The sequence below is a fragment of the Podarcis erhardii genome (genome assembly GCF_964252035.2).
Source record: "Podarcis erhardii genome assembly, chromosome: 13".
Taxonomy (NCBI): domain Eukaryota; kingdom Metazoa; phylum Chordata; class Lepidosauria; order Squamata; family Lacertidae; genus Podarcis; species Podarcis erhardii.
Window position 1 is genome coordinate 3458904 of NC_138502.1, and position 24562 is coordinate 3483465.

General features: G+C 49.8%; 1 protein-coding gene across 1 annotated transcript; it reads left to right on the forward strand.

Annotated features, from left to right (window-relative positions):
* The first annotated feature begins 4910 nt into the window (after positions 1 to 4910).
* On the forward strand, positions 4911 to 23493 carry TNFSF12 (TNF superfamily member 12). The gene is made up of 7 exons (XM_081835814.1): positions 4911 to 5186; positions 13265 to 13303; positions 15177 to 15261; positions 18963 to 19025; positions 19285 to 19320; positions 20450 to 20574; positions 22718 to 23493. The coding sequence occupies exons 1-7, from the start codon at positions 5004 to 5006 to the stop codon at positions 22967 to 22969; spliced, it is 783 nt and encodes a 260-aa protein (XP_081691940.1). The 5' UTR covers positions 4911 to 5003; the 3' UTR covers positions 22970 to 23493.
* Positions 23494 to 24562: the final 1069 nt, after the last annotated feature.

A 24562-nucleotide genomic window follows, 5' to 3' on the forward strand; every position in this document is an offset into this window, starting at 1 on the left:
TCTACCTCTCTTTTAAATCAGAACCAGTGAAGGCGGTAAAGGTCCTGTGTGAGTGTCTGGAGGCGGTTGGAGGATGGATGGCGGCTAACAGATTGAGGTTGAATCCTGACAAGACAGAAGTACTGTTTTTGGGGGACAGGAGGCGGGCAGGTGTGGAGGATTCCCTGGTCCTGAATGGGGTAACTGTGCCCCTGAAGGACCAGGTGCGCAGCCTGGGAGTCATTTTGGACTCACAGCTGTCCATGGAGGCACAGGTCAAATCTGTATCCAGGGCAGCTGTTTACCAGCTCCATCTGGTACGTAGGCTGAGACCCTATCTGCCTGCGGACTGTCTCGCCAGAGTGGTACATGCTCTGGTTATCTCCCGCTTGGACTACTGCAATGCGCTCTACGTGGGGCTACCTTTGAAGGTGACCCGGAAACTACAACTAATACAGAATGCGGCAGCTAGACTGGTGACTGGGAGCGGCCGCCGAGACCATATAACACCGGTCTTGAAAGACCTACATTGGCTCCCAGTACGTTTCCGAGCACAATTCAAAGTGTTGGTGCTGACCTTTAAAGCCCTAAATGGCCTCGGTCCAGTATATCTGAAGGAGCGTCTCCTCCCCCATCGTTCTGCCCGGACACTGAGGTCCAGCTCCGAGGGCCTTCTGGCGGTTCCCTCACTGCGAGAGGCCAAGTTGCAGGGAACCAGGCAGAGGGCCTTCTCGGTGGTGGCGCCCGCCCTGTGGAATGCCCTCCCATCGGATGTCAAGGCGATGGACAACTACCTGACATTCAGAAGACATCTGAAGGCAGCCCTGTTCAGGGAAGTTTTTAATATGTGACATTTTAGTGTATTTTTTATCTCTGTTGGAAGCCGCCCAGAGTGGCTGGGGAAACCCAGCCAGATGGGCGGGGTACAAATAATAAATTATTATTATTATTATTATTATGATGGACTGAGGAAATGGAAATGGAAATGTATGAGGGGATGGGAAGGAAATGGTGTTGGCTTTGGTACATCTGTATTGTAATGCAATATGTGAAAACCAATTTTTAAAAACTGGGGGGGAAATCAGCACTAAAAAAAAAAAAGGGAACACCTGAAAGACTTTTCTGCCAGTTAAGAACTCCTGGACAGTGGAGCAAATGGTCTTTGGAGGTTTTTAAGCAGAGGCTGTCTGCCCATCTGTCATTGATGGTCTAGTTGAGATTCCTGCATTGCACGGGGTTGGACTAGATGACCCTGGGTGTCCCAACTCTGTGCAATCATAATATTGGGCTGCATGGTCTGCCTTTTTTGCAAGTTGCATCCTGGGCCAAATGAGCTTAGTCCTGATAGATCAGGGGGTCTGTGGGTGCGATGGGAAGAGATTTTTGTTTTGGCATTTCCTTAACAATAAATAAGCACATGTTGTTGTTGCTTAGTCGTGTCCGCCTCTTCGTGGCCCCTTGGACCAGAGCACGCCAGGCACTCCTGTCTTCCACTGCCTCCCGCAGTTTGGTCAAACTCATGCTGGTCGCTTCGAGAACACTGTCCCACCATCTCGTCCTCCGTCGTCCCCTTCTCCTTGCGCCCTCCATCTTTCCCAACATCAGGGTCTTTTCCAGGGAGTCTTCTCTTCTCATGAGGTGGCCAAAGTCTTGGAGCCTCAGCTTCAGGATCTGTCCTTCCAGTGAGCACTCAGGGCTGATTTCCTTCAGAATGGAGAGGTTTGATCTTCTTGCAGTCCATGGGACTCTCCAGAGTCTCCTCCAGCACCAGAATTCAAAAGCATCCATTCTTCGGCGATCAGCCTTCTTGATGGTCCAGCTCTCACTTCCATACATCACTACTGGGAAAACCAGAGCTTTAACTATACGGACCTTTGTTGACAAAGTGATGTCTCTGCTTTTTAAGATGCTGTCTAGGTTTGTCATTGCTTTCCTCCCAAGAAGCAGGCGTCTTTTAATTTTGTGGCTGCTGTCACCATCTGCAGTGATCATGGAGCCCAAGAAAGTCAAATCTCTCACTGCCTCCATTTCTTCCCCTTCTGTTTGCCAGGAGGTGATGGGCCCAGAGGTTTTTTTAATAAATAAGCAAACCCCCCCCCCCATTGTTGGATTGAAGCATGTGGGGAGCGTTGGAGAAAACCTCGACCGTCCTTGTTTGCATCTCGGGGGTGTTTGCATTTTGCAACAAACCAACATCAAGGTTACAGGCGCGGGAGCAGTGGAATTTTAAAGAAACCCGAAATAAATAAAAATTTAAAAATCTGCTGCGTTGGCCGGGAATCGAACCCGGGTCAACTGCTTGGAAGGCAGCTATGCTCACCACTATACCACCAACGCTTGCTGGGATTAAGCAAGCTGCCGGGAGCCAGAAATGGAAGGATCGCCTGTGCTTTTCTCCCTTTTGCAGAAAGGGAAAAGAATGCAGTGGGGGTGGAGGAAGGAGGAGCCAGCCAGGAAAACAGCGAGCTGCCTTTTTTCTCCCATAAGCCTGGGAAGCGCCGCCGACTCAGCAAAACCCTGCGAAAAACATCTGGCAGCGGTGGGATTCGAACCCACGTCCCCGGAGAGACTGGAGCCTAAATCCAGCGCCTTAGACCGCTCGGCCACGCTACCTTAAGTGGTGGGTGGGGGGAGGGCAAAGGGAGACGAAACCACAAAAGCGGTTTTTAAAAAAGGAGGAGATGCACCTATGCACGTGTGAACCCGCCGACACGTGTTGACCCCAGATGCCCCCGTTCTTTCCAGACAGGGATGCCGTGCGAGGAAAGCGGACTCACGTCCTTCTGGTTTGCACGCTGAGCAAGGGAGAAGCTGCGGGTTTGTTTGTTTTTTGTTAAATAACCATTTGCAACATCCAGAGCAAAAGACATTTTTTTTTGCAAGCTCCCTTTGCACGGGATGTCTCCGTCTTTTTGCTGGAGGGGCAGAAGTGAATGCAAGAAATCGCCTGCTTGATTTTATTTTATTTGCCCCTTTTCCAACTGGGATCTCTCTCCTGGGTTGATGCTCGTCTGAACGGAGCCGCGGGGTGACCCGGGTTCGGTTCGTGCTAGCGCAGGAATTGTGCATTTAAAAAAACCCCCGAAATAAAATCATTTTTTTAAAAAAAGCTTTCCGCCCCCAGAGAAAGATTAAACCGAGAAGTAGGATAATTTGTAACATTTGCAACTCCAAACTCCAAATCCTCACTTCGCAGGATGTATAGGAAACTGACGTAATCGGGTTCCGATCACATTTCATTCCCCTCTGACATCACTGTTGACAACGTCCCCTCCATGCAACACGTGTGTGTGTGTGTACACACGTGGTAACACAGGTTAACACTTCCCGCATGGGACGGACTGTATTCCTCGAAAGCTATTGCTACCACTAAACGGTTCAAGGTGCTACAAGACTCCTTGCCGTCTCCGATGTGACCCGTGCTTTATTCCGCGTTCACACGCCCATCGTTAACACGTGTCGACGCCTCAACTTTAAACGTATACCTTGAAAAAAAGGTGGAGCGGGGAAAGGCTCGATCGTTGATTCCCAAGTCCTGTGAGATCGCGCGCTTGGGCAGAAACTCCGGGTTTGTTTAATTGACGTCCCACCCCGGCCGCTAAAAAACCCCAAAACCCATAACGTGTGAAGCTACATCCTCGCAAACCACCCCCAGGTAATCTAAGTACGTGTTGGGAGAGAGGTGCCGGAGTTACACGCAACCAAGAGGGCAACACTCGCGCACGCGATCTCCTTCTTCGGGATGCGTTAACCTGCGGAACTCCCTGCTACGTGGTCCCCAGTAGCTCATTCCAGCCCGTCAGCTTCGGTTATCCAGAAGCTGCCAAGCTCTATAATGAATTGAAAAAAATGTTGAAATGTACATTTATAAAGAAACCAGAGGCCTTTTCTTCTTGGAATAACAGGTTTGGAATTGCCCAAGAAAGATGTTCAATTGTTTTTGTATGCCACAACTGCTGCGCGTTTTCTGTTAGCTGAAAAGTGGAAAAGCCAGGAATTACCAACCATAGAAGAATGGCAGATGAAGATGATGGATTTTTCGGAGCTTGCCGACCTAACCGGAAGAGTCCGCGACCAGGAGGAGGAGGAGTGGATTAAATTTAATGATTACTTAGTTAAATATGGTTAAGTTAAATTAACTGAAAACAGTTTGCAGATACAGTACTTAATTGGTTTAGGATTTTATTTATGTCAAGTGTCGAATTAATATGTTTCATTTCATAATGTGAAGATCTAAGGATGTTAAAGTTAAATTTTACAAGAACTGTGATTTGGAAAACCGTTAAAAGGACATGCAATGAAATTCAACCAAGAGGAAGCGAGGAAGTCACTTAATAATAATAATGTGTAATTTTCAATAAGGTTATGATTTATGTTTGTTAGTCTTATGTGTTTTGTTTATAATGTTGTGAAAACCAATAAAAAAATTTTTTTGGGGGGAAAGAGGGCGACACTCGCGCGCGCGCTCTCCTTCTTCGGGACGCGTTAACCTGCGGAACTCCCTGCTGCGTGGTCCCCTGCATATCATTCCAGCCCGGGGGCTTCGGCTATCCAAAAGCTGCCAAGCTGGGTGGGGAAAGCAGCCAGGCAAGCAGTCCATAGTTCTCCCCCAGCATCACCGGCCCCTGGGCTTCGTCTCCATTCCCTAAGATAGATTGCCACCGAAGCTGGAGGCTCTACTTTGCGCGCTTGGAGCTGTAGGCGGCGGCCGCGGCTTCCTGTGCCGGCGCCCCCGGCCGGGCCTGCTCCGCCCTCGGCGCGCCGCAGCTCCGGCGGGCGTTTCCTGTCCGGATGCTGCTGTTTTGGTGCTGCTGCTCCGCCTCGGCCTCTCGCCGCCGGGGCTGCTGCTGGCAGGCGGCCGAGCGCGGCCTCCCCTCGACGGCCTCGCTGTTGCTGCAGCCGCCGCTGCCGCCTCCTGCTCGTTCTCCGGCGCCGCCTCTCCGCGCCCGGTCGCTTCCGCGCTTGGAGTCGCCCTTCGCCATCGCCGCCGCCGCCGGCCTGGTCCGCCCTCTCCTGCCCCGGCCATGGGGAGGCGCCGCCGGGCCCGGGAGCCGCCCGCCCGCCTGGTGCTGCTGGCGCTGGCGCTGGCCTCCGGCTCGGCGTTGCTGCTGGCCTCGCTCAGCCTCCTGCTGGCCGCCTGGCCCCGATCCAGCGCCCGCGCCGCCCAGCAAGAAGCGCCGCCCGCCGCCGCCGCCGCGGTGCCACAGGTGAGGGGCGCACGGCGAGCGCGCAAGGCTCCAAGCCGCGCGTAATGCCAGCGAGGCGCACGGAAAGGTCCTTGGGGAGGAGGAGGGGGGACCCAACTCGGGGCCCCCCAGATCGCAGAGTTGCAAAGAGATTCGCACCGAGGGCGGCGAGGCGGACGGGCGGGGAGTAGCGGGAGGGAAGGCACCCTTAGGTGCAGCCACCAGCACCCATCAGGCGCAGCCAGGGCTGGGCGAAAGCAGCGCAGGGCGTGCGTCCGGGAGGGCTGAGGAATGCGCTCCGCTGTGCGCACTTTAAGTCAGCGATAATCCGGCCACCTGCTGTAAACGCAGGAGACCCGAGGCAGAGGGGAGGGGCGCCTGCCTTGCAAGATGCATATCTGCCAACAACACACACACACACACACACACACGTGTGACTCTTTGAAGGTGAGCAGGTTTATGGTTGCAGGAAGTTAATCAAAGAGTGATTCTGAATGGCATTGCAGAGGGTTGAGCTGGATGATCTTTGGAAGTCCCTTCCAGCTCTACAGTCTTGTATATAAATAAATGGAAGGGAGGAGGGAGATTGTAAACAGTGAGGCCAAGAGGCCAGGCCAGGCAAGAGTTCAAATGCAAAGCTCAAATATGCCCAAGATAAGCATTTGACAGCGAGCGATAAGGCACAACCTTCTTAGCTTTGCCCTGCTATTTCCAATCCTGTCGTGGGAGAGGAAGAAATTAACTCAGTGGGTACCAAACTTTTGGGGGGACCATTGCCCCCCCAACTCTGCAATTCTCAGATTCCAAACAGCAACAATTAATTGCAACCCAATTAAAACTCTTGAACTGCGGTGATTAATTTGACCCAGCGATTCCAGGTTGTGGAAGTCATTTATAACTCCGGCGCCCCACGCCTGCCCCCTTTGCCCCTTGGCAATCCCACTGCCGCCTGCCCGGGTGATGCTGCCCATTTTGGGAGGCCCAGCACTAACTGATCCCTCTGGAAATGGTGCAGGAGGCTGCCCGCACCTCCAGGGTCAGAGCAGAACAATGGGCATAAGATCTAGACCAGCCTTTGCCAGAACTGGGTTGGGGCTACGACTCCCCTCTGGAGGGTGCCCGGTTGGCAGAGCAGGCTGGTCTGTCCCCGGCCAGTAAAGAGTGCAAAGATCTGCACTGCTGGGAAACATTCCTAGACCCCTGAGGCAAAGCACACTGTTTGCCGCCTTGTGGGCATGCAACGCTCAACCACAGACCGCCACATGCCTGCCAACCCCTGCTGAGCCCTGGGCTGTGGGAAGCAGCCCAGTAGTTATTATGGTCTGCAGAGTGGGCATAACACTTCCTCCAAGTCCTTTAAATAGCTCTAAGTGGGTCATGTTCCCGCACCTTTCAGCAACCGCGGCGCGGCAGGCGGGAATTCAACTGGTGTAGCCTCTTCTCAGCATGCTGGTGCATTGGGGAGAGAAACCGGGTGAAAGCAGGGGACCCCCTTTAACATACCATGCTTGAAACAACAGATGCATTTACTTAGAGGGGCAGGGTGGGGTAGTGGTTAGAGTACTGGACTAGGGCCTGGGAGAGACCAGGGTTCCAGATGCTAATCTTGACGCCTCTCATTTGTCTTTCACTGTGCAAATGGCTCTGTTTTAACGCTGCCTTTCTCGCTCCTGCATGGCTGCGCTCAGGAGGGGTTTGCTGCAGATAAAACCTGAGGCCGCCCCAGCTGCCAGGCGCGAGGATGGGTTCGGATTCGGGTGGGGAGAGGTCACCCGAGAGAGATCTCCCCGGCCCCGGCCCGCCTTTCAGGTGGGGAAAGCGAAGAGCCTTCACAGCTTGGCCAAGCCCACCCAAGTGACTCAGTTGTTGGCCCGAGATTCGAACCTGGATCTTGCCAGAACTGTGTGCTCCGAAAGCCTCTGCTTTTTCTCTGAGTGGATCTCTTTGAGGCAGCCTGGATCCTTTGACGACCTTGTGCCCTCCAGATGGTTCTGCCGTGTACTAGTAATAAAACAGTCAGGCTGGACCCCTTTATTTGGAGCTGAAACCCCCAAACGAGTGGTGTGTGTGGGTGTGGGTGATGTGTGGTTCAGAGGTGAAGCCTCTGGTGCACCTTTTTCCCACCCCACCCGCTGGACCCACACGCCCAACAGCTGGGCTGGCCCCCCTGAGGCTGGAGGCCGGCCTGTCCTGGCTGCCTCTCCGTAGCAACCTCCCGATCGCTCCCTTCCCAGGCCTTTGCAAATAAAAACAAAAAGCCTTCGCTGAGTGCTCACATCTGTTAGATGCGAACAAGGCCCAGCAGAGTCCTTGAAAATGCAGAGGCCGTGCTGAAGCCCTTTGCAGCCCTCCCACCTGTCTGCACATGCAAATAACCTGGCTGCAGGATCAGACCCATCTGGTCCAGCCCCCTGTTCTCACAGCGGCCAACCAGATGTCCGTTGTGGGAAACCCGCAAAGCAGGATTTGAACTCTCTTCCCTCCTGTGCTTTCCAGCAACTAGTATGCAAAACGATTGCTGCCTTCTACGGTGGGGCCCGGAAGCCCCCCAACCCACCCCATAGCCCTCCCCTCCTCCATGAATTTACCCGATCCTCTTTTTAAATCCATCCAAGTTACAAGAACTGAGATTCCGACGAAACATCAGGAAGAACTTTGGGACAGCAAGAGCCGTTTAACAGTGGGATGGATTCACTCGCAATGTGGTGGGCTCTCTCCTTCCTTGGCAGTTTTTAAGCAGAGGTTGGGTGGCCATTTGCCATGGATGGTTTTGTTGAGATTCCTGCATCACAGGGGGTTGGACTTGTAATAAATTAAAATCTGCCCTTCTTCCCTTATGGGGGACACAAGAGCCCTTATAGAGTCCTTTGCAGGTTCTCCATCAGTCGGAGAAAATAACAGAGGCCAACCAGAGAATACTGAGAAGCAAAGCAACTCGTAAGCCTGATCTTTATTGAACTGTTGCAACAAGGTGCTCCCCTCACCCGCAGGAGAGGAGGAGGGACCCCGAAAAATGGCGTGCAAGGCCTTATATAGACATTTTAAATTGCCCGTCCTGGAGTCCAAGACCATCCCCAGAAACATCATACCTACATCACAGAAGAGGCGGTCTACAACAGAAATCTGAGTGTGTTGTTTATCTCCTGTCTGGCAAGTTACCTGTTAATGGTCTCTTGATTGGATTACCTGGGGAGCCTGGCCAGTCTTTTGTAATGATAAATACTTAGTTCCTGAGCAGGTCACAGGCTCACACCCTATTCATACGCAGACATACCCTTCAGACAGGATTTGTGAAGGAAAAGACAATGGGGAGGCTCTTCCATTTTCCTTGACCTTGCAGAGAAATCATTTGGTCAGTTTGGGAGTGAAAATGGTTCCAGGGCTGTTTTCCTGTGCTGCTTCAGACATGTGGTTTATATATTTATGTACGTGTTTGCTTGGTACAGTTATGAACATTTATTATATCTATAAGACCTTAATTTTTATATTTCAGACTCGATGACCCTCGGGGTCCCTTTCCAACACTCCGATTCTCCCGATTCTAAATTGGTGGCCATCCCTGCCTCTTGGAATCCCAATAGTTTAACTGTCCTGATGATAAAAGAGCACCTCCAATGCATTGTTTAATGTTTTCTCTTCTGTATGCTTGATGGCAAAGGAGAGAGAGCTTCTGAGCATGCGCAGAGTTGTTTTACTTTAAAATAGAGCAATTGCGTCTTGCTCATCCTCCGCCCATGAGATGGGGACGGACGGACGGACATTCTTCTCTCTTTTTTTTGTTTTTTAAATAATATTTATTAAAGTTTCAAAAAAAGTTACAGAAATGAGAAAGAAAAAAACACAACACAAAAAATACAAAATACAGAAAAATAAAAAACAATTGAAAACATTTCAATCTTTCCATGTCTTGTCTTTCATTTACTTGTTTCCCTGACCTCCTCACACCTCCCTTTTTCGTATTCTAATTCAATTAGCAATTTCAGCAAATCCTTTCCATCTTTACTTTTATCTTAATAATTCATCTTAATACGTTGTGACTTTATATTCTCACCTATTCATAATCCGATTTTACTTATTTCTATAACATTACTGCTAAACCACAAAACTTCATTCCAGCATCCTTCTAACATTCCTTAATTTTACAATGTTTCTGTAAATAATCTTTAAATTTCTTCCAATCTTCTTCTACCGACTCTTCTCCCTGGTCTCGGACTCTGCCAGTCATTTCCGCCAATTCCATGTACTCCATCACCTTCATCTGCCATTCTTCCCTGGTGGGTAGATCTTGTGTCTTCCAGTACTTTGCGATGAGTATTCTTGCTGCTGCTGTAGCGTACATAAAAAAAAATCTGTCCTTCTTTGGCACCAATTGGCCGACCATGCCCAGGAGAAAGGCCTCTGGACATTCTTCTCCAGGTCAAAGGTCACATCCTACGAAGCCTCATCTGGGAGTACTTTGCAAGAATGACCTCCTCTACAGTTGACTGGTTCTTTGGAAACTTTTCTTTTTTCTAATGGGATGAAGATGAATCTACATTCTGAAAATTACCATAAGAGACAGGTTTGCGTGGATGCGATAAGAAAACATACATTTCGCACAGTGCTTGTCTTTTCTGTGGTTTTTTTCTAGCCATACTGGACCAGAAATGTTCTAACTGACTGATGAAGGACACTGCTGCTTTTGGCCCTAAGATTCCCTCGTGCAAATTGTGGCATTGGCACTTGCAAGGGTACCTCTGAGCATGCACCGAGTGCTGCGTGGCGACAGGTGTGGGCATCGCACGACCCCGCTTCAGAAATTTGGGGTGCTGCCAAAGCTAGCCCTACTCAGAGTAAAATTAACAGGCCTTCCTGAGTTGTTGTTGTTGTTGTTGTTTAGTCGTGTCCGACTCTTCATGACCCCCTGGACCAGAGCAGGCCAGGCACTCCTGTCTTCCACTGCCTCCTGCAGTTTGGTCAAACTCATGTCCGTAGCTTCGAGAACACTGTCCCACCATCTCGTCCTCCGTCGTCCCCTTCTCCTTGTGCCCTCTATCTTTTCCAACATCAGGGTCTTTTCCAGGGAGTCTTCTCTTCTCATGAGGTGGCCAAAGTCTTGGAGCCTCAGCTTCAGGATCTGTCCTTCCAGTGAGCACTCAGGGCTGATTTCCTTCAGAATGGAGAGGTTGGATCTTCTTGCAGTCCATGGGACTCTCAAGAGTCTCCTCCAGCACCAGAATTCAAAAGCATCCATTCTTCAGCGATCAGCTTTTTAAGATGCGGTCTAGGTTTGTCATTGTTTTTCTCCCAAGAAACAGGTGTCTTTTAATTTCATGACTGCTGTCTATTTGCCAGGAGGTGATGGGCCCAGTGGCCATGATCTTCGTTTTTTTGATGTTGAGCTTCAGACCATATTTTGTGCTCTCCTCTTTCACCCTCATTAAAAGGTTCTTTAATTCCTCCTCACTTTCTGCCATCAAGGTTGTGTCATCTGCATATCTGAGGTTATTGATATTTCTTCCGGCAATATTAATTCCGGCTTGGGATTCATCCAGCCCAGCCTTTCGCATGATGAATTCTGCATATAAGTTAAATAAGCAGGGAGACAATATACAGCCTTGTCGTACGCCTTTCCCAATTTTGAACCAATCAGTTGTTCCATATCCAGTTCTAACTGTAACTTCTTGTTCCACATAGAGATTTCTCAGGAGACAGATGAGGTGATCAGGCACTCCCATTTCTTTAAATTTGAGCATGTCTGTTCTGCAGACTCGACAACGCTGAGCTCAATATCAGATGGTTTCCTATTTTCCTGAAATGGTGACTGGCCGTTCTCACACCTCCTCTCCCCCAAATGTACTCCCCACCCTGCTGTTTCCCCCCTTCCTGATGTTCCCCTTGACAGCAGAGAGGAGGATCAGAAATGCTACTTTTAAGAAAGGCGTTAGCAGCCGGGATGTTGGGAGAGACGTGTTTTCTGAGTTTCCGGGGCAACCATCTCCAGGCTGAACTCCCTGCTCTCCAAAAAAAAGTACATCTCAGGGCTGCATTTTTGAACCGTTCCCAGAACTGTCCTCTCCCACAGGTACGGAGCAATAAATCAGCCTCGAACTTTGCGTCGCTGTCTTCTTAACAACCCTGAGTTAAATCTGCAGGGTTATATATTGAAATAAATAATAATAATGTTCATAAATGTACCAAAAAAGCACGTGCATAGATATGGGGACCACATGTCTGGAGCAGCACAGGAAGACCGCCCTGAAATCATTTTGGCTCCCAAACTGACCAAATGTTTTCTCTGCAAGGAGGGAGGGGGTGAGGCAACCTTCCCATTGTCTCAGGAACAGGGTAATCACCATCTCAAAGGAATGGGCAGACTGCCAGGAAAGGCAATCAGATAAGGCGTTATCAGATAACCTGGCAGACAGGAAAAACAACAACACTCAAATTTCTGTTGTAGACCACCTTTTCTGTGATGTAGGTGTGATGTTTGTGGGGGGTGGTCTTGGGTTACACCCCTTCTGAGATGTATGTATGATGTATGTATGGAGGGGGTGGTCTTGAGCTCCAGGGCGGGCAATTTAAAATGTCTATACAGTGGTACCTCGCAAGACGAATGCCTCGCAAGACGAAAAACTCGCAAGACGAAAGAGTTTTTCATTTTTTGAGTTGCTTCTCAAGACGAATTTCCCTATGGGCTTGCTTCGCAAGACGAAAACGTCTTGCAAGTTTGTTTCCTTTGTCTTGCAAGTTTGTTTCTTTTTCTTAAAACCATGCATTCACTTCGAGGAGCAACTCATAGCATGCGGTGTGGCCTTTTTTGAGGTTTTTGAAGACTTTGGTGATTTTTGAAGCTTTTCCAAAGTCCGTGCTTCGCAAGACGAAAAAACTCGCAGAACGAATTAATTTCGTCTTGCGAGATACCACTGTATAAGGGCGGGCACACCTTGGTTCTGGGTCCTCCTCCTTTTCTGTGTGTGAGGGGAGCAACAGTTCAATAAAGATCAGGCTTACGAACTGCTTTGCTTCTCAATATTCTCTGATTGGCCTCCATTCTTTTCTCTGACCAATGGAGAACCTGCAAAGGACTCACCCCCAGACACATCATACCTACATCACAGAAAGGGCAGTCTACAACAGAAATCTGAGTGTGTTGTTTACCTCCTGTCTGGCAGGTTACCTGTTAATGGTCACTTGATTGGATACCCTGGGGAGCCTGGCCTGTCTTTGGTAATGATAAATACTTAGTTCCTGAGCCAGGTCACAGGCTCACCCTATTCATACACAGACATACCCTTAAGACAGGATTTGTGAAGGAAAAGACAATGGGGATGCTCTTCCATTTTCCTTGACCTTGCAGAGAAATCATTTGGTCAGTTTGGAAGTGAAAATGGTTTCAGGGCTGCTCCAGACATGTGGTCCACACATCTATGTATGCACTTGGTTGGTACATTTATGAACATTGATTATACAGTGGTACCTTGGGTTAAGTACTTAATTTGTTCTGGAGGTCCGTACTTAACCTGAAACTATTCTTAACCTGAAGCACCACTTAAGCTAATGGGGCTTCCTGCTGCCGCCGTGCGATTTCTGTTCTCATCCTGAAAGGTAAAAAGGTAAAGGTACCCCTGCCCGTTCGGGCCAGTCTTGCCAGACTCTAGGGTTATGCGCTCATCTCACTTAAGAGGCCGGGGGCCAGCGCTGTCCGCAAACACTTCCGGGTCACCTGGCCAGCGTGACAAGCTGCATCTGGCGAGCCAGCGCAGCACACGGAAACGCCGTTTACCTTCCCGCTAGTAAGCGGTCCCTATTTATCTACTTGCACCCGGGGGTGCTTTCGAACTGCTAGGTTGGCAGGCGCTGGGACCGAACGACGGGAGCACACCCCGCCGCGGGGATTCGAACCGCCGACCATGCGATCGGCAAGTCCTAGGCGCTGAGGTTTTACCCACAGCGCCACCCGCGTCTCATCCTGAAGCAAAGTTCTTAACCCGAGGTACTATTTCTGGGTTAGCAGAGTCTGTAACCTGAAGCGTATGTAACCCGAGGTACCACTGTGTATATATATAAGACCTTAATTCCCCCCCCCACACACATTTTTCTTTCTCTTTGGTCCTCAGGAGCTGCTGTCTGAGGATGATGCCGAAGAGCTGGACCCGGTATGTGGCTTTCTCTCCCAGGGGTCTGACCCAGTTGAACTGCTGCCTGCATGAGGGCTGTATGTCCATTTCGTCGCGTGTTTTGGAACAGCTCTGGAGCAGGGCTTCCAGAAAACCCCTTCTCCTCTGCACTGGTTTCTGCAGGAAAACAGATTGTCTAAGGCAGTGTTTCCCAACTTTGGGCCTCCAGCTGTTTTTGAACTACAATTCCCATCATCCCTGACCACTGGTCCTGCTAGCTAGGGATGATGGGAGTTGTAGTCCAAAAAACAGCTGGAGGCCCAAGGTTGGGAAACACTGGTCTAAGGCCATGGGGAGGAACCAGGAGCCCTTTTTGTATGTTTTCTGGAAAAGACTCCAGCTCCCATCACCCCCCACCATGGGCCACGCCAGCTGGGGATGATGGGAACTGAAGTCCAAGAACATCTGGGGGTCCCTGGTACAAGGGAACGGATCTGGCTGGGTCAGGCCAATGGCCCATTTGGTCTAGCACTCTGTTCTCATGGCGGCCACCCAGATGCCCCAAATGGGAAATCCGCCAGCAGGATCCGACCCAAGAACCCTCTCCCCTCTTGCTATTCGCAGAAATTGGTATTCAGAGACATAATAATAATAATAATGCCATCCATTTGGGCGGCTTCCAGGAAAATATAAAAACACAAGAGAACATCAAACCTTAAATACTTCATGTCTCAGACCGTGGAGGCAGATAACAGCCATCCTGGCTAGTAATAATAATAATAATAATAATAAATTTTTATTTATACCCCGCCCTTCCCGGTTCAGGAAACCAGGCTCAGGGCAGCTAACAACAAATTTTAAACACTTAATTGATGCTACAAAAAAACCCCAGCATAAAATACGGTATAAAACGTAAATAACAATAATATCAAAAATCAATTTAGTAGCTCTTTCTTCCGCCGTGAATTTATTTAAACCTCTTTTTGCTGCCTCCTGTGGCAGGGAGTTCCATAGTTCAGCTACGCCTGAATCTTTCAACGTTCAGTGTTGTTGGGTGTTCACGAATTCTCACGTCATTGGAGAGGGAGAAAAGCATTTTTCTATCCACTTTCTACATTTTATAAACTCCTGTTGTGTCTCCCGTTCCTTGCCTTTTCCGCAAGCTGAAAATGCCCAAACTCTGTAACCTTTATTTGTGGGACAGCTGCTCCAACCCCTCTGTCATTTTGGACACCCCTTTCCCTGCCCCTCTCCTAACTCTACAATAGCAGGTGGATGGAAAAGAAAATGTTTGATCCAAATATTACCTGGTAATGGAACAGCAGGCTCATGCCCCAGCTGAGCCTGGCATTGCCATCCTTTGGGGGTTCGCTTTTTACGGAGAACCCACATACAGTGGTCCCTTGGTTCTCAAACTTGATCCGTTCCGGAAGTCCGTTCCAAAACCAAAGCGCGTTCCAAAACCAAGGCGTGCTTTCCCATAGAAAGTAACGCAAAACGGATTAATCAACTCCAGACTTTTAAAAACAACCCCTAAAACAGCAATTTAGCATGAATTTTACTATCTAAAGAGACCATGCATCCATAAAATGAACGCAATAATTAATGCACTCTATTAAAGCCTCAAAAACGCAAAATAAATACCAAAACCAAACGGGCCAAACTTAATCTGTTCCAGAAGTCCATTTGACTTCTGAAATGTTTGAAAACCAAGACGTGGCTTCTGATTGGTGCAGGCACCCCAGAAACAATAGCCGACAGCCGCATCGGACGTTCGGCTTCCGAAAAACGTTCAAAAACCGGAACACTTACTTCCGGGTTTTCGGAGTTTGAGAACCAAAGCTTTTGAGAACCAAGGTACCTGTAATTTTGCCTGCCCTCTGTGTCTTGCATTGTCCCTCTCTAACTCTAGGTGGTGCTGTCTACCGGCTGGAGCAGCCAAGGCAAGTTCCTGCACCATTTTGCCCAGCAGGGGGCGCTGCGGCAGAGGAGACAGGGTGAGTGTCACCGCCTCCCTCAATGGAGTGGACGGGGAGGGGAGCAGGCGAGGCACCTGATAGGCCAGGGAATGTGGCAGTTGTACAGGTGAAACTCGAAAAATTAGAATATCATGGGAAAGTTCGTTTATTTCGGTAATTCAACTTCAAAGGTGAAACTAATATATGAGATAGACTCATGACATGCAAAGTGAGATATGTCAAGCCTTGATTTGTTATAATTGTGATGATCATGGCGTACAGCTGATGAAAACCCCAAATTAACAATCTCAGAAAATTAGAATATTACATGAAATCAGCAAAACAAGGGCTGAAAATTGAGCAATATTGGACCTCTGAGAAGTAGAAGCATGCATATGTACTCAGTGCTTGGTTTGCGCCCCTTTTGCATCAATTACTGCCTCAATGCGGTGTGGCATGGATGCTCTCAGCCTGTGGCACTGCTGAGGTGTTATGGAAAACCAGGATGCTTCAATAGCAGCCTTCAGCCACTGTCAAACAGCTCTTACTGTCAGGAAGTTCTTCCTAATGTTTAGGTGGAATCTTTTTTCTTGTAGTTTGGATCCATTGCTCCGTGTCCGCTTCTCTGGAGCAGCAGAAAACAACCTTTCTCCCTCCTCTATGTGACATCCTTTTATATATTTGAACATGGCTATCATATCACCCCTTAACCTCCTCTTCTCCAGGCTAAACATGCCCAGCTCCCTTAGCCGTTCCTCATAAGGCATTATTTCCAGGCCTTGGACCATTTTGGTTGCCCTCCTCTGGACACGTTCCAGTTTGTCAGTGTCCTTCTTGAACTGTGGTGCCCAGAACTGGAGACAGTACTCCAGGTGAGGTCTGACCAGAGCAGAATACAGTGGCACTATTACTTCCCTTGATCTAGATGCTATACTCCTATTGATGCAGCCCAGAATTGCATTGGCTTTTTTAGCTGCCGCGTCACACTGTTGGCTCATGTCAAGTTTGTGGTCAACCAAGACTCCTAGATCCTTTTCACATGTACTGCTCTCAAGCCAGGTGTCACCCATCTTGTATTTGTGCCTCTCATTTTTTTTGCCCAAGTGCAATACTTTACATTTCTCCCTATTAAAATTCATCTTGTTTGTTTTGGCCCAGTTCTCTAATCTGTCAAGGTCGTTTTGAAGTGTGATCCTGTCCTCTGGGGTGTTAGCCACCCCTCCCTCATGTCTCTCATCTTTCTCTTGGCGATGCCCCATAGATTCTCTATGGGGTTCAGGTCAGGCGAGTTTGCTGGCCAATCAAGCACAGTAATCCCATGGGCATTGAACCAGGTTTGGGTACTTTTGGCACTGTGGGCAGGTGCCAAAGTCCTGCTGGAAAATGAAGTCAGCATGCCCATAAAGCTCGTCTGCGGAAGGAAGCATGAAGTGCTCCTGGTAGATGGCTGTGTTGACCCTGGACTTAATGGAGCACAGTGGACCAACACCAGCTGACGACATGGCTCCCCAAATCTCTTCTGATGAGAGCAGCTTTTGCACCTCATTTGGAAACCAAGGATCCAGAGTCTGGAGGAAGAATGGGGAGGCACACAATGCCAGATGCTTGAAGTCCAGTGTGAGGTTTCCACAGTCTGTGTTGATTTGGGGATGTTTCAGACTGCAACTCCCAGTCGCCCCCAGCTAGCACCGCCGTGCAGTGACGATGGGAGTTGTAGTCCGACGTGGCTGGGCATCTGGGGCTGGAGGGGGTTCTGGTGCAAAGCCTTCACATCCCAGGAATGGCTTCAGCAGGCCAGCGAAACCAGGCAAGGGTCAGCGACGGGTCTCAAACCCACCTGTTTCAAAAAACAATGGAGTTCACCTCGGGGGGTGAAGTCAAGGGGAGACGGGAAGGCGAAGGCTGACCACAATGGACTTCTGAGCAGCACCCCCCCCCCACTTTAAACAGCCAGGACTCCCCCACCTCCCGCCAAAGAATCCTGGGAGATGCAGTTTGTTTGTTTTAAAAAATTTATTGATTTTCCAAAAATTTTAAACAATCAGACAAATCTCAACCGTATTTAAACCAATCTGAGTAACATTGTTAAGTGACTTCCTTGAGTCCCCCTTGTTGAATTTCAGTGTATATCATTTTAACAGTTTTCCAAAACCAATTTTCTCATAAAATTAACTTTATCGCTTAACATCTTTCTTTCTTTCTTTCTTTCTTTCTTTCTTTCTTTCTAATTTAGCTTTAAACATATTAATGCCTAACATTACATACTTAAATCCTAAGCCTATCGGATTAAATTAAATTTCCAATTAAATTATCTTAACATATTTAGCTAAATAGTCTTTAAATTTCATCCATTCCTCCTGGTACTCCTCCTTCTTCTGGTCGCGGACTCTTCCAATCAGGTCGGCTAGCTCCGAAAAGTCCATCATCTTCATCTGCCATTCTTCCACCGTTGGAACTTCTTGTGTTTTCCAATTCTTAGCTAACAAAATTCTTGCTGCAGTTGTGGCATACAGGGAGATGTAGTTTGTTAAGGTTGCTGAGAGTCATTAGGCGACCCCTGTTCCCCTGCTGGAACTACAGTTCCCAGAGTGGCGTAAAAACCAGTCCCTCTTCGTGGAGAATTCTGGGAATCGTAGCTTTCTGAGGGGAATAGGAGGGGTCTCCTAACAACTCCCAGCAAACTACAGCTCCCAGAATCTGCAACTCTCTCCGGCATCCTATAACTAGGCACTGGGTGGAATTGTGTACCCCCAGCCATGCCTTATTGATCTAGCAAGGCCCTACCTCTCTTTCAAATCAGAACCAGTGAAGGTCCCGTGTGAGTGTCTGGAGGCGGTTGGAGGATGGATGGCGGCTAACAGATTGAGGTTGAATCCTGACAAGACAGAAGTACTGTTTTGGGGGGACAGGGGGCGGGCGGGTGGGTGTGGAGGACTCCCTGGTCCTGAATGGGGCAACTGTGCCCCTGAAGGACCAGGTGCGCAGCCTGGGAGTCATTCTGGACTCACAGCTGTCCATGGAGGCGCAGGTCAGTTCTGTGTCCAGGGCGGCTGTCTGCCAGCTCCATCTGGTACGCAGGACCCTCCCTGCCCGCAGACTGTCTCGCCAGAGGGGTGCATGCTCTGGTTATCTCCCGCTTGGACTACTGCAATGCGGTCTACGTGGGGCTACCTTTGAAGGTGACCCAGAAACTAATTCAGAATGCGGCAGCCAGACTGGTGACTGGGAGCGGCCGCCGAGACCACATAACACCAGTCTTGAAAGACCTACATTGGCTCCCAGTACGTTTCCGAGCACAATTCAAAGTGTTGGTGCTGACCTTGAAAGCCCTAAACGACCTCAAAGGCCCAGTATATCTGAAGGAGCGTCTCCACCTCCATTGTTCTGCCCGGACACTGAGGTCCAGCTCTGAGGGTCTTCTGGCGCTTCCCTCCCTGCGAGAAGCCAAGTTACAGGGAACCAGGCAGAGGGCCTTCTCGGTGGTGGCGCCCGCCCTGTGGAACGCCCTCCCACCAGATGTCAAAGAGAAAAATAACTACCAAACTTTTAGAAGACATCAGAAGGCAGCCCTGTTTAGGGAAGCTTTTAATGTTTAATAGGTTTTTGTATTTTAGTGTTTTGTTGGAAGCCGCCCAGAGTGGCTGGGGAAACCCAGCCAGATGGGTGGGGTATGAAATAATAAATTATTATTATTATTATTATTATTATTATTATTATTATTATTTCTCCCCATTTCACAGCTGCCAAAGGCAAGCGCTCCCGGCCTCGGAGACCCAGCACTGTCTCAGCTGCGCACTACGAAGGTGAGAGAACGTGTGGCATGCTCCCTTGCGCCTTGTGGCCAGATCTGGCCCCACCCAGCCCACCTGTTGGGGGAAGAAAGCAGGGACCCTTCCCACAGCCCCCCTGCTTTTATTTGGAAGGGACTGCTTTGGGTTTTTTTGGGGGGGGGTCTTCCTTCTCGCCAAGCGGTGCTTCTTGCGCCTTCAGGAACCCACTCGCGGTCCGCTGGAGGACCCAGGAGTCCTGCTTGACCCCCGTCTTTTATTTTTATTCTTTCAGTGCAGCCCACCGAAGGACGAGCTGGGATTCAGGCAGGTAACACTTCTTGGGCTGGGGCTTCTGTAATGGCTGGGAGGGGAGAAGAGGGGAAGACTTCTGAGACCCTGCCTGCACCCTAATAATAATAATAATAAAAATAATAATAAAAATAATAATTTTTTATTTATACCCCACCCTTCCTGGTTCAAAAACCAGGCTCAGGGCGGCTAACAACAACTTTAAAACAATTATAAAAGCAGCATAAAATACAGTATAAAAACATGAATTAACAATAAAATTCAAAAATCAGTTAAATAATCCCCAGGGCTAGCTGGCTGAATTGGTCCTACTTGGGCCAGCGAGGAGGCCAGAGAAGAATTTGCTGTGGGGTCTCAGAGCGGGTGATCTTCATAAAAGGGGAAGGGGAGGGAAGAGAAGGGAAGGGAAATAAAAGATCAGGGCCATGCGGAATAGCTCTGTCTTACAGGCCCAACAGAAGGAGGTTAAATCGGACATGCTATGTGATCTGATGGTGAATTTGGGGTGACCCAGTGCAAAAATCTTGAGGATCCACGTGGATCCGTTCTTATTTTTTATATATGCAGTTGTTAAAAAAGGTAAAGGGACCCCTGACCATTAGGTCTAGTCGTGACCGACTCTGGGGTTGTGGCGCTCATCTCGCTTTACTGGCCAAGGGAGCCGGCGTCCAGCTTCTGGGTCATGTGGCCAGCATGACAAAGCCGCTTCTGGCGAACCAGAGCAGCGCATGGAAACGCCTTTTACCTTTCCGCTGGAGTGGTACCTATTTATCTACTTGCACTTTGACGTGCTTTCGAACTGCTAGGTTGGCAGGAGCAGGGACCAAGCAATGGGAGCTCACCCCGTCGTGGGGATTCGAACCGCCGACCTTCTGATCGGCAAGTCCTAGGCTCTGTGGTTTAACCCACAGCGCCACCCACATCGTATATGCAGTTGTTACATACATACATATACATGTGTGTGTGTGTGTGTATGGCACCATTCACATAGCAAAAACTACTGTAGATATTTTATCAAAATTTTTAAAAACGGGACCCCGCTGGGTAATCTGACCGGGGTAGCGAGGCAAAGGGGGGTAATTTGGAGAGATGCTTTGCCAGCCGCAAACTCCTCAACCGTTTCCTTCTCCCCCCACCCTGCCCCATAGATGCCGACGGGACCATCCGCGGGTGGGTGGAAGCTAAACTCAACACGACGAGTCCCCTCCGTTACGACAGCAGCCGGGGCGAGTTCAGGGTGGCCAAGAGGGGACTGTATTACCTGTACTGCCAGGTGAGGGCTAGAAAAGGTAATCTGGGGCCAGGGAGGGCCCAGGTGGTTTTTGGGTTATTGGGGGGGGGGAGGAAGCGGAGACTTGTGGGTAAAAAGAGCAAGGCATCCTGGGAAATGATGAGCTTTGGTTCTTGGGGGGGTGGGGAGAGGGAGAAAGAACATTTCCCAAAGTTTTCGGTATTGATCTCCCGGGGTCAGTGGGGCTTGCGTTGGGGTGATTAAAGGTCTAGAGGCCAGAAGGGGGTTCACGAGTCTCAGCAAGAAAGGTCACGAGCATGTACAGAGTGCCCCTGTCTGGCCAACAAGGACCCTCCGTACCCCATCTCTTTAGGTGATATTAAAAAAAATCATTATTTTGACCTATTGCACTTCCTTTTTTAAATACACATTTTATTATTGCTAGCTAACGGCGACGAGTGATTAATGTGAATTGTAAATATAGTGGTACCTCGGGTTACAGATGCTTCAGTTTACATACACTTCAGGCCACAGACTCCGCTAACCCAGAAATAGTGCTTCAGGTAAAGAACTTTGCTTCAGGATGAGAACAGAAATTGTGTTCCGGCGGCGCGGCGCAGCAGGAGGCCCCATTAGCTAAAGTGTGCTTCAGGTTAAGAACAGTTTCAGGTTAAGAATGGACCTCCGGAACGAATTAAATACTTAACCCGAGGTACCACTGTACTGATATTTCTTGACCTCTTTCTAGTTGCGAGTTCGCAAGGATTTGGGTTGGGGCAGGTGACAGGTTTAGGTTACGCCGATCAAGGGGCAGCTGAACTCAGAAGTTTGGGAAATAACAATAACAACAACTTATTATTTATACCCCGCCCATCTAGCTGAGTTTCCCCAGCCACTCTGGTCGGCTCCCAATTGAGTGTTAAAAACACTACAGCATTAAATTTAAAAAATTTCCCTAAACAGGGCTGCCTTCAGATGTCTTTTAAAGATAGGATAGCTGCTTATTTCCTTCACATCTGAAGGGAGGGCGTTCCACAGGGTGGGTGCCACCACCAAGAAGGCCCTCTGCCTGGTTCCCTGCAACCTCACTTCTCACAATGATGGAACCGCCAGGAGGCCTTTGGAGCTGGACCTCAGTCTCCAGGCTGAATGATGGGGGTGGAGGCGCTCCTTCAGGTCTACTGGGCCTTTGAGGCCGTTTAGGGCTTTAAAGGTCAACACCGACACTTTGAATTGTGCTTGGAAACGTACTGGGAGCCAATGCAGATCTCTCCGGACCGGTGTTATATGGTCTCGGCGGCCGCTCCCAGTCACCAGCCTAGCTGCCGCATTCTGGATTAATTGCAGTTTCCGGGTCACCTTCAAAGGTAGCCCCACGTAGAGCGCATGGCAGTAGTCCAAGCGAGAGATAACCAGAGCATGCACCACTCTGGCAAGACAGACAGCGGGCAGGGAGGGTCTTATCCTGCGTACCAGATGGAGCTGATAAACAGCTGCCCTGGACACAGAATTGACCTGCGCCTCCATGGACAGCTGTGAGTCCAGAATGACTCCCAGGCTGCGCACCTGGTCCTTCAGGGGCACAGTTACCCCATTCAGGACCAGGGAGTCCTCCACACCCGCCCGCCTCCTGTCCCCCCAAGAAGAGTACAGTGGTGCCTCGCAAGACGAAATCAATCCTTTCCGTGAGGCTCTTCGTATAGCGGTTTTTCCGTCTTGCGAAGCAAGCCCATTGACAGCTTAGCGGATTAGCGCTATTAGCGGTTTAGCGGCTTTTAGCGGATCAGCTGATAAGCAGCTTAGGGCTTAGGAAAAGGGGGGGAGGGGAAAAAACCCCGCAGGAACTCGCAAGACATTTTCGTCTGGCGAAGCAAGCCCATAGGGAAATTCGTTTTGCGAAGCGCCTCCAAAACGAAAAACCCTTTCGTCTAGCGGGTTTTCCGTCTTGCGAGGCGTTCATCTTGCGGGCACCACTGTACTTCTGTCTTGTCAGGATTCAACCTCAATTTTATCTCCAAAACCAGAGCATGCACCACTCTGTCAAGAGTTCATGCAGCTGCCTGCGAAGGATTCTTTAGCTGAGATTCCTGCCTTGCAGGGGGTTGGGCTGGATGTCCTTTGGGGGTCCCTTCCAGGTCGACAATTCTGCGATTCTGAGCTTATTCTCCGTGTCACCCCTTGCCAGGTCCATTTCAACGAAGGGAAGACCATCTACATGAAGCTGGACATCATGTTAGACGGCGAGCTGGCCCTGCGCTGCCTGGAGCAGTTCCCCCCCACCAGCTCTGGGCCCCAGGACCCCGAACTTCGCGTCTGCCAGGTCTCCGGCCTGGTCCTTCTCCGGCCCGACGAGTCCATCCGGGTCCGCACCATTGCCAACGTCCGCCTCAAGGCTGACCGTTACCTCACCTACTTCGGTCTCTTCCAAGTCCACTGAGACGAGGGGCGCTGGGGATCCGTCGAGAGGGAGGAGTTGGTGGGCTGCCTGCGCCCTTCAGGGAGCTGGATGTGGGGGTTCAGAGAGGAAGGGGGCAGGAGCCACTACGGACTCGATTCCTGCGTTGCGCGGGGTTGGACTGGATGACCCTCGGGGTCCCTTCCACTTCTATGGTTCTAGGACTCCCTGCGTTCAGTCTTTCGGCCTTCCTGGCTCCCAGATCGGAGCAGCACCAACGATTCGTTCCCCCTCCCGATCTGGAACTTCCCGTTTCGGTCCCGCTAAAGACGCCTTGGTCCATTTTTGCGGCGGGCAAAAGCTGCTCACCCCGCTGTGGCCAGAACCCGCCTTGCCACCCATCCCAGGCTTGGCGTCCCGTTGTTGCGGACAGGTGGGCCTCAGCTGTTGCGATTTGTGATTCCTGCGTCGCATTGCAGGGGGTTGGTCTAGATGACCCTGGGTGTCCCTTCCAACTCTATGAAAACAGAAGCCACAAACTGAAAAAAGAGAGAAAGGAAAGAGGAACTGGGAATTGTATTTTTCGCTGCTACACTTCTGCCTCTGCCGGGATCTGTGCCTTCCCAAATTTACAACGCCTCGTGTTTCCTACGTTATTCTGCTTTGTTTTCCGTTTCGTTTTCCGATTTTGTTTCTTTGAAGCTGCTGGACATTTGCTGTGGGTTGGGCCAGATGACCCCCCCCCAAAAAAACTCTGCAATTCTACGATTGTTTCAAAAGCTGTCCTGCTAGTATGGAGAGAAATAGACGCTGCTGAGGACCCTGCCAGCCTCAGCCCACTGCTGACATATATACTGCTTCATGCCATGCGCAGTATATAACGCAAAGTTTAGAAGCACATCTTGTACATAGAGACTGCAGTTCGGGTAGCGGCCAGCAGGTGGCGACATAGACACAGGAACAGGAAGCGGCCTGCTTTGGTGGATCCCGCCCATTCCAGCCAGTCGAGGGCCAATGGGATTCAAAGAAGCTTCCCATTGGCCGCGGAGAGCAAAAGGGGATTTTTCAAAGGACAACACATTGGCTGACGTCTCTGTCCCTGCAGATAGATAGATATACAGTATAATCTCTGCTAGCCAGTGCCGGACTTGAATAGGGGAGGAGGGCCTGATCCTGATGGACGGGAAGAGTTGCTGCTGTTATGTTACCTGTTCATACCTGGGGCAGTGGGAGGGGCTGGGGTTTTAATGACCTGTTAATTACAGAAGAAAAGCCTTCGTAAAAAAAAAAATTACACATTTATTTCCTTTTCAGTCTGAAGTGGGGCACACAAACACACACAGCTTAGTTCTCAGACCTCACCCCCCAGGCCAAAGTCCGTTTCGGGGGCCTAATCCGGCCCCTGTGGCTGTTTATGTCCTGGGGTAAAACCCTAAAAAAAGTTCCAACAACTCCAGTCCTAAAAAAAAGGCCAACAACTTTGGTTGGCCCTCACGGCCCTTCACTTCATCAAATCTGGCCCTCTTTGAAAAAAGTTTGGACACCACTCAAATAGGATGAGGTTGTTCCAAATGCCTCAGACCCACACGATTTGGAGCTTCCGAGTGCTATGGAGCAAGGGCAGAGGGCATTGCA